This window comes from Camelus bactrianus, chromosome 14 (assembly GCF_048773025.1).
Source record: "Camelus bactrianus isolate YW-2024 breed Bactrian camel chromosome 14, ASM4877302v1, whole genome shotgun sequence".
NCBI lineage: Eukaryota > Metazoa > Chordata > Mammalia > Artiodactyla > Camelidae > Camelus > Camelus bactrianus.
Window position 1 is genome coordinate 10,588,315 of NC_133552.1, and position 16,692 is coordinate 10,605,006.

Genomic DNA, 16,692 nt, shown 5'->3' on the forward strand with positions numbered 1-16,692 from the left:
CCCTCTCCCCTACAAACAGAAAATTTGTTCTATAGGCTTCATTTGATTCAAGTTAAACAGTTTTGGCCAGAATACATCCTATGTGGTGCTGATGCTTCCTATCTGCTCACACAGAAGGCCTGGCCTTCCGCGGTTACTAAAGCAATCATGTGGGGAAGGAGGGACAGTGACATCTCTCCAAGGATCAACCTGCATCTACAATGTAAATGAGGTTCCCTCAGACTCTAAAGAAAGGAGATCGATCTCATTACGCTGAAGGGAATCATCTAGGATTTTTCAACAAATCAGGTATTTTAAAATAACCTCACTCACTGAGGATTTTTATAGTTTCCAGCTTTGGAGCATAATCTATCTAATACGGGGGCAGATGAAAGGATACAGACTCAGAAACACATTGCTCTCATGTGGATGATTAGATTTAAAGATCAGTTAACATTTTACTACACCAGACTGGGTGGCTTTAAGCACATGTGGAACATGTTAGGCAGCATTTTCAAGAAAAATTGAGCTTCAAAAGGACTCTGAGGACAAAGCATGATTTAATCACTCTAATTTAAAAGGTTTGGGATCCAGCTAAGACTTTCACACCCAGTTGATTGAAAAAGAAGCTAAGTTATGGCAGCATTTCCTACTACCTACTTTTTCTATTTAATTCTGATACTCAGAGTCCCCAGAGGTCCCCCACAATCTCTCCAGAGACTTTTGGATGACTGTTTCTTTTTCCAGTCACTTCTTTATTCATTGTTGCTTACTAGAGAACGGTCTTTCAGATGTCTTTAAGTTCTAGAGGCTAGATGCAGCACTCAATAAATTGTAGGACTTTTAGATAGAAGAAATGTTATCTGAGATACTCTTATCAGTATCCCACATGATAATACAGAAAACTATTTCACCCTTTGTTTATAAATAATGCCCAACTCAGTCTTCACCATTTTCTCCCTTTGACAGCCCATAATTTGTTTTCGAGTGTTTTCCCTACTTCAATTGTTTCCCCTCTTTCTTTTTTCTTTTTCTTTGGTTTCTTTTTTTTTTTTTAATTGAAGTATAGTCAGTTACAGTGTGTCCATTTCTGGTATACAGCATAATGTCCTAGTCAAACATATATATACATATATTCATTTTCATATTCGTTTTCATTGGCCCCCTCTTTCATATCATATCCAAGTGATCTGGTTTGTTTTAATTTATCCTAGATTATTTCCATTCTGGTGTCCTCCCATGCCTCTGCTCTTTCCTTGTCCTGTACCCCTTGTAGGAAAAGATTTCTAACCTTCTTACTCATTTTAGTAAAGACATCTGACTACATCATTATATTTTCCAGCCTAACTGTGCCTGAAAATTAGCCTATTGGATACACACATTGTTTTATTACAAATTACTTTCTTTTTCTGCCTCCTTTATATTACATTTATGGCAATGATTTTTTTAATTGTGGTAAAATACACATAACATAAACCTTCCATCTTAACCTTTTAAAAATACACAGTTTAGTAGTGTTAAGTATAGTTAAATATATGCACATTGTTGTACAACCAACTTCCAGAACATTTCCAGCTTGCAAAACTGAAACTCTTTACTGTTTACTCATGCCTCTTTGCCCCCAGCCCCTGAGGACAATCTTGATTTTTAAATTATGTGCATTAAGTACATTATATTGAATGGGAATTTCATTTTGGGATAAGGAGTTTTATAAAAATATTTGATAAAACAAGAGGAACTTTAGGATTTTAACGCGAGATGGTTAATTTTATGTATCAAATTGACTGGGCTACAAAATATATGTAGTCGAGTATACATCTTGGTAGAAATTACTGCTTGTCACAAAGAACAATTATCTCAAGTTAATAATTTTAGTGCTTTTCTATGTATGGGAAGATTCAAGAATCTGGGGTCATTGAAATTCTCCCTGAAATATGCATCTAAGTATCTAGGGGCCCCTTTATCCAAAGCACAGAGGACCTCATCCTGTCTTTCATCCTGAATGCCGAGTGGGTTGTGACTTATCCCTTGTAGAACTGGGGAACGAGTGGCTCTTTGTTCTTTTTGTTCACACTGTATATATCCTATTAGTTCTATTTCTCCGGAGAACCCTGACTTCTACACAGGATGAAGGACCACTACTCAGCTACTGGAAGGAAGAGTGTTTCATTTACCTTGGTATTTCCAGGGCCTATAGCATGTGGAATAATAGAAGCTCAAGAAATGTTTATTGACTGACTGACTGACTGATAAGTTAAGTGGAAAAAAGAATCAGAAAAGACCACATATTGTATGATACTATTTAACAAAATGTCTGAATATACAAATCAATAGAGACAAAAGTAGAATAGTGGTTGCCAAGGGCTGGGGGAGGGAAATGGGAAGACAGAATGGGGGATGGCTGCTAATAAGTGTAAGGTTTCTTTTTGAGTTGAATATGTTCGAAAATTATATAATGGTGATGGTTGCACAACTCCATAAATATACTTAAAAACTGAATTGTACATTTTAAGTGGGTAAATTTTATGATATGCAAATTATGTCTTGACAAAGGTTTTTTTAAAAAATGATTGACTGAACTAAATCTTAAAACTTGTAGTCCCCATCCCTGACAAATCGTCGAGGACTTTATTAAATATTCAGTCAATTATGATTTTGCACTTTCATTTGAAATGCTAGGTGTTCTCAGAATATCAGGTATACAAACATATTTTATATCCAAAGCAAAATATAAATGACTACTTTATTTAACCATCAGAACAAACTGCATTCAGTATACCAACTCAGCAGCACAGTGTAAATTCAAGAGAAGGGAGATATGGACTTGCCTCTTCCTGTACCATTAACTTAACATTAAGCTCAATTAAACAAGAAAATGTTACCTAAGAGGAAAGGGATAACTTGTCCAAGGTGGAGCCCTAATTCCTTACTTTGCCAGGGGAGAGGCTGATGCTTTCCTAGGCTTTGCAGTTCAAAGCCCCAAAGCCCAAGGGCCTCAGTTGGCGCCATCTCCCAGAGTCTGACACCTGGCCCTGCCAGAGCTTGTGAGCTGCCTCAGAAGGCAGTGGGCAAGAGGGGGTGGACACACCTACTACTGCCCCCAGGCCCAGCTTAACACTGCTCCAGAAGGCTTGCTGTCTTCCCAGCTTGGGCTTTTGCCATACTGACATACCATTACTATACCCTTGTCCATCCCAAATATATTTCCAAAAAGACTACTGTAATGGAAAAAATGTTAAACGCTATTCAATTTTTTCAAATTTGCTTTGTTAAAGAAAAGAAAAATCAAAAATAGTGTTTGATCATATTGAGAAAATATAGATATACAAATGCATAGAGTGTAAAACATTAAATATCACCTTGGAGTTACTGCCCAGCTGGAAACTACCTGACAATTACTTCTTTTTTTTTCTTTTGGAAAAATGAAGTACTTCTAACATCAATACTTGGTTAACAAACCTGGCACTATGACTTAATTCTTCTGCTGAATTTCAGTAGCACTTAAAGATATATTTTCAACTCAAAAGTATTTTTATTATTCTTCCAAAGGATACAGCCCTGAAGTTAGTTCATTCTTTTCCTTCTTGTCTGTCAATGTGGCACAACAGTGCATAAGAAGCAGTGGTGAGTGTACATAATATAGATGCTGTGAAACCTGGGCTCGTTGTGGTGGTGGTGTTGTTGATCTTATTTGAAAAAGCACTTCTAACAATAATCCTCCTTGTTTTTTAACTTTATCTGCATGACTTCTTGATTGATTGATTGATTCAACATGTTTTTAAGAAAGTCCTGTTCCTAGGGGCTGCATTACAGTGGGTCTAGGTGGTTCCAGGAGACAGAGCTGAAGTTAACCCCACAGAGGTGCAAACAGTCCTATGGAATAAGTAGAGTTTCACTGACCCTGGTCAACATGAAATCTTCCCTAAGTCAGTCAGGCTCAAACTAGCAAACCTTAAATAACCTCATGTAGAGAATCAGGTCAAACCTTTTTGGCTAGACACAAAGGTACTCTATGATTTAAAAAAAATGCAGCATTCAGAAGCTATATGCTAAAGTTTTAGAAATGAATTATGTATACCGATCTGTAAAGTATCCATAAAGCACTGGAGATTTTGCTCTAGAAGAATGAGAGAGACTACTGGTCTCTGTTTATTGTATTCTGAGCACTTTAAAGGACAAAGTCAGCCAAGAAGATGAGCTGAGGCACATGTAAGGAGTCATGGACATCAAAAGCCTCTCACAGCTTATCAAGGCTCTTGGGATGACCCAGATTCTGGCCATATGATTGACCACATCCACACCCTAGAGCCATTCCCACACAAAATAAGTGGCTCATGGACTAGCTGCACACATCACTGCAGTAAGACTCAGGGGTGCCAGAATACACTTCAAGAGGATGGACACCAAAGGCTGCAGGGGACAGCCACCAGTCATTGGCTTGGTCCTCAAACCGCACAACTAATGAGGATGACCGCTGTTTTGCTCGGAGACTAGCATAAAAAGAGGCAAAGGGTAAGGACGTAAAACAAGCAACATCTTGACTGTCCTCTCAGATGACTAGGATCATCAGCAATTGTTAGCAAATATTAAAATGTAGTTTCCCAAATTTAGGCATTTACCAACCGTTCATTATCCAAAAACATGCTGTTGACTGTTTGTCATCTCTGCCTTACTCCCCAACCAGGAGGCTGTGACATTTGCTCAGCTTGAAGACTAAACCCTACATGAATTTTCAAAGGAACGCAGGTTTGGTTTCCAATACCCTACTTTTCACAATACCATATTCTTGAAGGCAGACTCATTGATCCACAGGATCAAGGGGTTTCTATACCTCACAGGACCATGCAAGTTGTATTTAGACTGGAACCAGGCCCATGGATGACACAGTCAGTGTACATCCTTTTGGCTTAGGTGCTGTAGGACCGATTCCTTTTCCATGCTGGATGGATTCCAGAAAACTCTTCTCTAAGTTCACTCTCCCCAAAGGCATTTCTTTCAATGGCTCGATTTAGCACTGCTCTTTCATCCAAAGTAATGACTGTGACCTGTCATACTCTCTCTAATCATCATTTGTTTTTTCCCATCCCGACATATTTCTTTAATTGCTCTTCAATCACTTTAGTCTATGCAATATCATCCTCTAATGCACAGATCTCCTGGGAGCCTTCTGAATATTGCTCTTCAGACTTTCCTTTGGGCAGGTCTATCTCCACATGTAGTCCATTATTTTCAGGCAGAAGGTCCCTCTTCCCGTTTAATTTGTTCTAGCTGTGTCTCCAATCTAGCTTCATATTCTTAGCTTTCCTCTTAGAATCCTCGTATTCACTGTGCTCTGCTTATCTGTCATAGCAGATCTTCCCAAAGGGTAGTGACTCCCCCGCCCCCCACCAGAGCTTGAGTCCCCTTTAACAGACAACCAAAAAGCCCATATAAACCATGCACCGCAAAAAGAAGACAAGCACATCTTCATCTCACTGTTTCTCATTTAAACGGACTCTTGATAACAAATAAACATTGCTTTCAAACACACAGAAGAAAGAATGTGCATAGTTATAGGGAAATAGTAAAGAGATAAACAGAAGAAATGAAAAAGCCCACCCAGAATTTACACAATGCCTTGTCTCTAGTAATAAGTCTTCAAAGAATATTTAAATGGATAGAATCTACATGAAATAATGACCACAGAAATAGTGCTAAAATTTGATTTGACAATAATCTGAGTTTTTAGCATTTAAAAAAATACTATATATGTAAAATCTTTATTGAATGGTGACAAATACACTATGTTACTGAATCCCAGAGCTAGGACATCTGTTTATATATGTAAGTCTACTAGATTATGTTTTAGTTATAACAGATAAGTCAATGGTTCTCAGTGCTGATTACGTATTAGAATTACCTAGAGACCTTTTTTAAAATATGCATGCCCAGCCCCATGTCAGACCAACAGAATCAGAATCCCAAGGAGTGGCCAAAGCACAGTGAAAGATAAATAGATTCTATTCTATTCTAATCTTAGAAAAGAGTTTACAGATCATTTAGACCAGCTTGATCATTTTATAGCTGAGAAACAAAAGCCCAGCGACTCCTGGTTCCCCACCTGGTCAGTCACACTGACACTTAGGGAGAGGCAGGCCTAGAACCAAAAAATCTTGTGTCCATCCAGGCTACTTTTTTCACCCTGACTCATTCATTTGTTAATATATCCATTCAGGAAATATTTTGAGAGCCCATTATGTGCTAAGCACTAGATAATAACACCTGTTGTCATTATGGAACATTGCTAGAAAGAATCCAAATGCCTATCAACTGGTGAACAGACAAACAACACAATGAAATAATATTCAGTAATAAAAAGAAACAAACTACTGATACAATCAACAAAGTAGATGAATCTTAAAAACATTATGCTAAATGAATGAAGCCAGATGCGAAAGGCCACATATTATATGCTTACATTTATATGAAGTGCCCATGAAGGCAAATCTGTAGTGACAGGAAGTGGATTCGTGGCTTCCTGGGGCTGGGAATAGGATGGAGACTGGATAGGAAGGATCTTAGGTAGGGTGATGGAAATGTTCTAAAACTGCGTTGTGGTGGTGGTGGTTGCACAACTCTATACATTTACTAAAAATCATTAAGTTGTACAAGTGAGTAGTTTTTATGTCACGTAAATTATACCCCAATAAAACTTAAAAAGAAAAAAAACCCAACCAACCCGCTGTCCTTTATTGAATACTATTACAGGAATTTGTACTAGGATTTAAGTAGCACTGCCCTCCATGATATGCTACCAGCATGACACCCCTGAATGCAGAGTTGGGAAGAGATACGCAGTATTGCACCACTGAGTCGTATTTCCACGTACAGGTACAATAGACAGAATCTTATCATCATAACTAAGAGTAAAACAATTAGAAAAGGATGGGTTTTGAGTTTTTTGGCCTTTGTTTTCATCATAATTTAATTATAAATTTATGTAACTTTATTTTTAATTAAATTTGTGAAATTTTAACAGTAGGTTCTCATGAACTGACACACACCCACGGACTACCCGTTTTACCAATGGGAAAACTGAAGCTCAGAGAGGCTGTCAGTCACTAGCCCTGGTCACACTGGACAGGGCCGCCCAGGTCGGTCTAATTCCAAACCTGCTCTCTTCCACCCTCTCTCTTTAAAATGTAGCTGGTGACCCACTCACACATCAAAACGCAAATATCTTAACGGGAATGGATTTACCATTTATTGGATAACCACTGCTTTCCTTTCCAAAAGGTGGAATGTGAAACCTGACTAGGGGAGGGGGAAGAAGTAAGAGGAAAGTGCACATCTACCTGACAGTTTTATTCAGGACATGACAGGATCCAATCCCTCCCAAGATTTGGCTAAGTCCACATTCAGCAACCAGCAATTGTGAGACAACTGGTAGAAGTGATAGATTATTCATTGACTTTTTTTTTTTTAACGTTTGTCATTCAACCTTCTTTTTCACACATTTTCACCGTGTTTAATGAAAACGTTATTTAAAACTTACCTCAGAGGTCATAGGAAATGCCAAGGTATAAAAATAAAGAAGTTTCCACGAGAGCAAAATGTATCAAGCGTTAAGTCATGGAGTTCTCAACACAAATACGACATGGCCCCCGGTCCGGTCCACTCCTTCTCCACTGTACCATTTTCAAACGGGCCGCCTCTGCCTTCTTTGCTAACTAGTGGTGCCCAGTGGTGACACTGCCACCTCCCAGCTTCACATCTCCCATTTCAGGCAGTTTAGGGCGAAATACCATTATAACGAGCGCCACAAGTCATAAGAACGCTTTTGAACAATCTGAATTTACATTCTGGAGTTCCAGTACCAAAGTGCTTTGAACGTTTTAGACAAAGTAGATTCCAGTCAAAAACCACCGTCCTGTTCTGCGCGGCAAGACCTCAACTTCACACAGCCGCCGGCAGCGGCGGCGCCCGCGCAGCGTAGCATCTCCCGCCAGGTCCCATCGCACATGCGCAGTCAGCCGCCCCGGGGGACGCTCAGCCCCGCCCCTCAGAGACGCCGGGTTCCCTGAAAGGTACAAAGCGTCGAGACGCACACGCGCGGGCCACAGCCGCGCAGGCGCAGTGGGGGTGCCATCGTGGAGCCCGTCCCCCTTCCTCTCAGCGGGCCGGGGTCGTTGGTTTGCTAAGTGCAGTTGGGCCCGGCAGGTGCTGAAAGGCAGGGGTCGTGGACCCCCGCCGGGTCTCGGCAGCACGGAGGTGCAGGGTGTCGCCGAGGGTGCGGGGCCGGGCGCCGCTGGCGGCCCGCTCCGCGCCGGGGCCCCCGCCTCTACTCTCGGCCAGGCCCTGGCTCCAGCCCCCGTCCCGGCCCCGGCCTCGCAGTTCACCCTGCTGGTGATGCACCCGTGTGGAGGGCAGGACGAGGCTGCGGCCGAGGGCGTCCTGAGTCAGGCTTCGGCCCTAGGGGGCAGCGCCGGGGCGGGCAAGCCGATTCAGTACCTGTGTGAAGTGGCAGGGGATGGTGAGGAGGAGGCAGGCGAGGACGAAGCCGACCTGCTGGACACATCGGACCCCCCGGGGGGAGGCGAGAGCACGGCTAGTTTGGAGGATCTGGAAGACGAGGAAATTCACTCGGGGGGCGAAGGCGGCAGCGGGGGAGCCCGGAGATGGGGCAGCGGCGGGGGCAGCATGAGCAAGACCTGCACCTATGAGGGCTGCAACGAGACCACGAGCCAGGTGGCCAAGCAGCGCAAGCCGTGGATGTGCAAAAAACACCGCAACAAGATGTACAAGGACAAGTACAAGAAGAAGAAAAGTGATCAGGCCCTGAACTGTGGTGGGGCCGCCTCGGCTGGCAGCTCAGGAAACGTCAAACTGGAGGTATCATCTGGGGTCTGGGGAAGTGGGAGGTGGAAGAGGAAACCCCACTCTTAAGCAGACTGCATTCCCGGAGCCTGCCCACCAGCTCCTAAACGGGTCAGGTGGCAGTGGCTGGACTTGTGGCTCAGAGTTAGTGAGTGCTTGCCCTAAATTGAAGTTTATACACACGTGTGAAAAGCCTTAAGAGTTCTGCTGCATCCTTGTGATAGATGAATACATTTCAGTGAAAATGATTGACATGTGAGCAAAGCTGTCATTTCAAAGATCTGGGATATGGGCTGGAAGGACAGATACTAAATGACTGATCTGATTCATCAGTGGAGGAGCAGGCAGAGAGAATTAGGAACCTAGATGAAATTGGTACTTTGGAGAAGGTAATCTCTTCCTGTTTTCACTACCCTATTCTTAGTATCCTTTTTTCAGTCTACCTAGTGTTAGTACCCTGTTCTCAGTACCCCTATTAGGAGTAACTTTTAGTGTTCTTAATGTTAAATTCTCTGTTAACCCTATTCTCAATACTCTATTCTTAGTACCCTATGCTTAGTTTTCTGTTCTCAGTTAATTTTACTCTTAGTGCCCCAATTCTCAGTAAATAAGCATCTTGCTTATTACAGAATGAAAGTAAGGGTAGTCATTTGCCTCTCTGTTTGTTCCAAAGGTACTCATTCACCCCAGAATTCTTTCCAGAGAGAGGAGATAATATACTTCTTTTCAAGAAAAAAGTATTTTACCTGTAGCTCCATTCTTTTTTTGATTGTCTAGCACTTACATCTACAATTTGAGGAAAATGTATAAAAGGAAACAGACATTGAGTTAGTCTCCTCCTCCACCTCCCCCAACAAAAAGAATCTTAGTTTTCCTACTCTAAAGTAGTTTGCATGATTTTTTAGGGAAGAGAATTCATTGCTATAAGCAGCAGATACTAGCCATTTGTATTATGGGACACTTCACCAGCTCTGAGGAATCAACAACTGCAAGTATTTATCTTTGTTGAACTGAGTGTAAAGAAAATAACTAATGGGGACAGTCAGGTTACAGTAAGGGCCAACTTTACAGCGCGGCTTTAGTAGTGGCGATATTGTAGGCTGAGATATTCTTTGCAGAGAAAATACAACTCAGTATAAGCCAGAAAGGGTGCTGAAAGTTTACACTTAATCTGGTAAGTTTCTTACGTGCCAGGCACTGTGCTGTGCCGTGAGTGGAGTCTCAGACCCTTCAGCGATGAGACAGGTACTTCAGTTCCCATACGTAAAATATGGGGCACAGAGAGGTTGAGTAACTTGGTCTAGGTCATCCAGCCAGCAAGTACTCAAACCCTAGCTATCTGATTCTAGAGCCTTCGCTCTCATCCCCATGCTATACTGCTTCCCTAGAATTTTTGTGGTAAAAAGAGAAGCACGTCTTCATAAAGGAAGGGGAGTGGGAATACAGAAGACACTTGTGGGCAGACAGCAAGGGGACTGTTCTAGCTTAAGTGGAATATTTATGTGGAAAGTTCACGAAAGACAAATTTGGAAAGAGTTTGAAGCCAGTTTGAGGATAGTATTGAATGCCAGGCTATGGGATTTGAATTTGAAGTCTTCAAATGAAAGTTTCTAATTAGAGAGTGACAGGGGCTCCTACTCTGATGGGGTGAATTAAAGTGAAGGGTCTGTAAATTTAAAGACTTGTTAGGAGATGATTACAGGAGGACTGACAGGTGGTGACGGGGTCTCCTGCCGTAGTGTGAGCAGCAAACTTGGAGATTAAGGTATTTAAAGATCAGTATTTCTTACACAAATCAAGGTTAAATGAGGAACAAATGTATATAATATTTAGTTGATGTGTCTAGAAATTGTGCTGTGTAAGAGACATATTAAGGAACCAGGGATAAAAGAACTGGCCTGTGGGATTGAGCAGTATCATTAGATATCTAAAAGGCGATTATTTGGAAGAAGCAGATTTATTTTGCATAGTTCTGAAGTAACTAGGACTTTTAGGTGACGATCACAAGGGATATGTATTTCAGCTGAACCTAAGTAAATGCTCCCTAAATGTCAGTTATTCAAAACCAAAAGTTGGTAACTCCTTAGGACAAAAACTGTTGAAAATTTTTGAAAAGGAAATTCCAGCACTTGTAGAAGTTTGGACTGGATGACTCAAGGTTATTTTCATTACACGCTTCTATGATTTTTGTGTTATTAACATTCTGAATCTACATATGCTTTGTGTGAGGTTGTAAGAATACATTGATTTCAGCATTCCATTTCTTGTGCACATAAGTGAAACAGTCCCACTGAAACAGTCCCATAAGTAGTTAATCCTATGGGGAGAGAGGAAGGAAAAAATTATTTTTGTTCTCTCTGGGTAGTAGAATACTCTCTTTACAGTTTTTTACATTGTGAGACCTAAGATGTTTAGGGATTGAATGTTTTTTAGCATCAGATTGATAAACTTATAGTGAAAGAGAGAGAAGCAATATTCTAAAAGGAAACTCGGAGGCCAGTAGAGAGACGGTCAGGAGAGAAAACTAGCTTCAATAATAACCTAAATAAAGAGCACAGAGATAAGAATAAATTCATACAAGGCACTGCTTATGTGAATTTATGTATGTATGAAACATTTATAGTTTTCTATTTATATTATGTCTAGTCAGAATTTTTGGAAGTGCTCAGTATTGTATCATGGTTTTATAAGAGCCTAAATGTTTCTGTAAACTAGAACAATATTTTGTTAGCCTGGAAATTCATAAATATTGACGATTCTATCAGGTAACTGGGGATGCACATTGGGGAGGGAGCTCTGCTGATCCTGCTTGAGTCAGGATGGAGCAGAGTATCATGTCATCTTGGCAGGAGGCTACTTATACCAGTGCGTGCAGTTTTTTCAGAGCCAGTTTATCATTTTTCTCCTGGTGACTTCCAAATTTTGAAAGCTTTGTCTATCAGTTGCTTCTTTAAGTAATATTTTACTGGCCCTGCCATGTTTTTGTTGTTAATTTGTTTGTTACTGTTTTGTTGGGCAAAAAGCTATAAAGACTGTCTCATTAGCACTATATAAATTGCCTTTGTGTTCATATATGCCATCCAAAGGCAGGCAATCTTTGTTCTGGCCTGGATAGCTTTATCTGAAGAGAATGCACAGTTTCCATTTGTCTTTTTTTTTTTTTTTTGTAGTATCGAAAATCACTCACAAATGATAAAATAGGTCCCCTATCCCTACCCCTACCCCACTATTGATTTTGGGACCTTCTAGAGACTGAAGATCCCAGCTTGGAAATCCTGGAGGGAGACGGAGTGAGGAGTGTTATATAAAATTAACTGCCAACACTTTGCCTGTGCCTTAAAAAGGGACTTTCGCAATGTGCCACAGGGACTGGACAAGAAGGAAGATAGGCAAAGACCTGTCCATTACATCAGTGAAATGCTTCTAATCATGGATTATTCTATCAGCATTTAATCCTATTTGCATTTTATCTTTTATCTCAGGAAAGTGCAGATAACTTACTCTCCATTGTTAAACAAAGAACAGGATCTTTCGGGGATCGACCTGCAAGACCTACTCTTTTAGAACAAGTGTTAAATCAGAAAAGACTGGTAAATATCTGTTTGTTATAAATGGAACTATTTAGATTTTGAGATTTTAAGACCTGTTGAACTGGTTATCAGAATAGAATACACGCTGGAATCTGATAAAGACAAAATTATAAAGAAAATACGAACTCGACTACCTAAAAATGAAGACTGTAGTCAAAAATGGCAGTAAAATTATGCAAACTTCATAATAACATATAGGAAAAATATTTGCGAGAGATATAAAAGACTGGTTAATGTGGCTGATATTTTTGTTATACAAAATATTCATACAAGTGGATGAGGAAAAAAATTTGGCTTTAACACATTGCAAAAAATATAAATAGGAAAAAAAGAAGAAATGCTTCCATTAAATGAAATGGAAAGGTATTTAATATCAGTAAAAATCATGCAATAAACAGTACAATGAGTGCAAATTATTTAAGTGGTAACACACAGTGATGTTGAGGTTTCCATGAGGTGCGCACTCTTATTCTGCTGACGCCATCACATGCTGGTACAACACTTCAGAAAGCAGCTGGGCGGTACGTGTCAGGAGTCCTTAAAGTGGTCATCCCTTCACTCAGAAATCATACTTACCATGAAGACACTCGCAGGAAATGAATCCTAAATATGGACAAAGTTAAGCATAAGGATGTTGCCAGAAATGTATTTACCACAAATAGTAAAATAATAGTTCAAACAACCTCCTTTTTCAACAGTCTCATAACAGCTAAGTAGACTATTGTACATTCACTTATTTAATAGAAGGTTGGGCAGTCTTTACAAATAAATTTTAAACAAAACTATTTAATAAATAGAAAATGTACTATGCTAGAATATTAAATTCTAAAAATCAGAATTTAATGATAGTATTTGCACTGTGTTTTGTTTCTCTTGTTCAGTTTATTGGGTCCAAAGTTTTTTTTTCATTAATTTATATAAGCATTTTATTACAATAAAGACATATTAGCCATAGTCTGTTGTATTTGTTATATGATTATAACTATATTTAAAGGTGGTAAGTGTGCAGAACAATATTGGTTGTTTTAGAGCAGTTGTATTTTCTGAAATTTTGGTAATGTGCTAATATTACTTTTATTAATACATATGTACCTATACACACATCCATAATTTTTAATTTCTTCAGAAATCTTTGTAAGCTAGTGAGAGGAACTTGAGTTCCAGTACTAGTCTTACATGTATGTATTTTTAAACTGATATTTAACTGCCGTGTTCACATGGGCGCCTTTTTGTTTCCTTTTTTTTCTTGCTGTAATCGTGGGCCAGTGCTGTTCTTGGCTCTTCGCTCTGATCTTCATAAAGAGTATACATGCTGGCATGTCATAAAAGCATTTTCTTTGTAAGTAAAGTCACCAGTAAGATCGGGTTTCACCCATTATTTTTAGGTCTTAGTATTTTGGTGTAGGACATCAAATTTTATTATTAGTTTGCAGTTTAATTGCAGTGCATCAGATGCAAAGACTTGTTTTGTAAGCATATTATATCTTGTGTGATGATATGTCAGAGTAATTTTATAGTGTGAATACAATCTAATCCCATAAGAATAGTGCTGTTAATAAATATATTTTTTCTTTTTCCTTTTTAAGTCATTACTGAGAAGTCCAGAAGTGGTGCAATTTTTACAGAAACAGCAACAACTATTAAATCAGCAAGTTTTGGAGCAAAGACAACAACAGTTTCCAGGAACATCGGTGTGAGGGAATTTATCCAGCTTGACATGTTTTTTTATCTTCTTTTAGTGGATGGACATATTTTTATACTAAAGATAAGTGGGGTGAGATATGCCAATAGAACATAAACAGTCATTTTCATGTAAATGTACGTGTGCGTTTGAGGACAAATGAGTATTGCACATTGTGCACATGATCCTTTCAAATTACCATGGATTTGAATCAGCTTATCTTTCCAAAATAATATTTAATCACATTTTTTTTTAAACAAAGTGTTTCTCTTCAGTCATTGTTACTGAAGGTATTGAAGCAGTTGCTTTCTGTGGAAGTCACGAAGTCAATAGATACTGATCTTGGATCATCTAGCTCAGTGGTTCTTATCAAGGGGCAGTTGGAAATGTGTGGGGATGTGTTTTTGCTTGTCACAGTGACCTTGAACTGATGGGTTTTAGTGACTGGGCCAGGAATGCTAAGTGTCCAGAGTGGTTCCCCACAGTTAAGAATTATCTTGCACACAATGCCAATAATACTCCTCTTAAGAAACACTGAGAGCTACTTGTGATGATAAAATGTATTTGCAGCACCTGGAATCAGGTTCTCGTAATAACCTCTTCTTTGCAGTTAAGACTGGAGCTGTCAAAGAGGTAAGCGTATTTTATACCTTTGAGAACAGTGATCTTGTTAAATCTCTGTGAAATTAGGATGTGCCTGTCTTTTCAGAGATGTGCTGGTAAAACCTGAGATGGGTTATCTAAGTACTCTGGAATGAGTGCATCTCCTCAAGTTGGCTTCTCCACTTCATGTTCCCTATTAGTGTCGAGCTCTTTTGAAGCAGACACTCTTGTGTGTTGAATTTGTGAACAGTATGAATGTATCTCATCCCACCAATGTCAGGATAGAAATAATTTTTTACACTCATTTTTTTTTTCAAAAAGAGATCCTGAAAATAAGAATAACACTCCAGCATTTTGTCTGTTTTTCAACATTGAGCTATTTTAAGATCGTGTTGTTCCTAAGTAATGTTCAGAGAGTGATGGGTAATCTGGATAGATACTTTTTTCTTATATTTTCCCCTAGGAAAACTTAAAAGGCAAAAGTTACCAACAGGAGTATCAAATCAAATCTCAAGAAAGTATTTCCAGTGTTAAGACAGTAAATGCATGTGCCTCAAGTTAAACTATGCAAAAATTTGCTAGTCTCTTGGGCTTTAAGCTCTGAAATACATATCAGGTTAAACTTCAGTCATAGCTTTTCTAAGAAGTACTTAAGAAGAGAAGGAATCTTTTGTTCATTTTTTAATATGTGTTTTATACTTGCATATCTGTGCAAAAATGCTTTTACAAGAACTATTCATTAAAGTCCAGTTGTTGACCTTTAAGTTGTCTTACTCTTACTCACTTATTCTATTCCTTAGTTGCTTCCCACCAGATGCAAAGGAATTCACTTACATTTGTGATTAACTGTTAGTTTTTTTTCTTACTTATGGTGTTGGGAGCTTTATTGAATCCCTACAGTGTAAGTTAACTTTTGTAGTAAAAAAGAAAAAGCCAGTTTATCTTTCTTCCAGTGGAGTATGAGGATTAGGAAAGTAGGGAAAGTAACAGGCCAGTGAGAGCTGAACTGAAAGGAAAGGGATTGAATTAATTAATTTATATATATTTTTTATATATATATATATATACACACACACACACACATATATATATAAAATATATATAAATAAAAACAGTGATATGATTTTTACTTATTTGGGGTAGATTTCTTGCAATGTGTCCCCAAATTTTTATCCCTCCATGTATTTATAACTCTTGCAGTATGATTTTGCTGTTCCATCCACTGAGAGACTGAGTTTATTTATCCCTTAAATCTGGAAGACTGGCCTTGTGACTTATTTTGGCCAATAGAATATAGAGGAAATAATAATATGCCAGTTCTGAGTAGACTTCCAAAGGTTTTGAACACTTCCACTTGTTCTTTTAGAATCCTACCCAGCTGCCATGGTAACAAACCCAGACCAGCCTATCCTGCAGGATAATGAGACACATGGCCCAGGCACCTCTGTTGTACCAGCAAGTAGCCAATAAACAGCCAGACATGTGAGTGAGGCTGTGCTAGAGTGGCTGTCCCCCAGCTAACCTGCCCACCAACTTCAGGTACATTGGATCTGGCCCAAATTGGCAAAACCACCCTGCCGACCTGTAGACTTGTGAACAATAATAAATGCTTATGATTGTAAGCCACAGAGTTGTGGGGTGGTTTGTTATGCCGCATTCTTAAGACAGTAGGTAACTGATACACCTAGCTGTGTAGTTATTGCTGTATAACAAATCACCCGAAAGTTTAGTGGCTTCAAACAACAATTTATTATTATCTCACAGTTCCATATATGATTACTGTGGTTTTAAATAGCTGTGCAAATGCTTTCAGGGTAGGCATGGTAGACTGCTCTGATGGCCACAACAAAAGCTCCCACATGTGGCCTTACGTGATGTGGCCTATTAAGAACCAGATTTTATTTTTCTACCCCTTTGAATCCAGACAGGCCCTGTGACAGAATATGGCAGAATGATGCTGTGCTAGTTTGTTTGAGGCTAGAG

General features: G+C 39.3%; 1 protein-coding gene across 1 annotated transcript; it reads left to right on the forward strand.

Moving 5' to 3' along the window:
• Positions 1–6,777: 6,777 nt before the first annotated feature.
• Positions 6,778–15,473, forward strand: RFXAP (regulatory factor X associated protein). Its single transcript, XM_010951616.3, has 4 exons — positions 6,778–6,849; positions 7,906–8,850; positions 12,318–12,425; positions 14,012–15,473. The coding sequence occupies exons 1-4, from the start codon at positions 6,778–6,780 to the stop codon at positions 14,120–14,122; spliced, it is 1,236 nt and encodes a 411-aa protein (XP_010949918.3). The 3' UTR covers positions 14,123–15,473.
• The last annotated feature ends 1,219 nt before the right edge of the window (positions 15,474–16,692 follow it).

Excerpts from the sequence above, each read along its gene's own strand:
- RFXAP (XM_010951616.3), top strand. The coding sequence starts at position 6,778 with ATGACACCCCTGAATGCAGAGTTGGGAAGAGATACGCAGTATTGCACC. Across the intron at positions 6,850-7,905 it reads AGTCGTATTTCCACGTACAG|ACCTCAACTTCACACAGCCG; the intron begins GTACAATAGACA and ends CTGCGCGGCAAG. Across the intron at positions 12,426-14,011 it reads TGTTAAATCAGAAAAGACTG|TCATTACTGAGAAGTCCAGA; the intron begins GTAAATATCTGT and ends TTCCTTTTTAAG.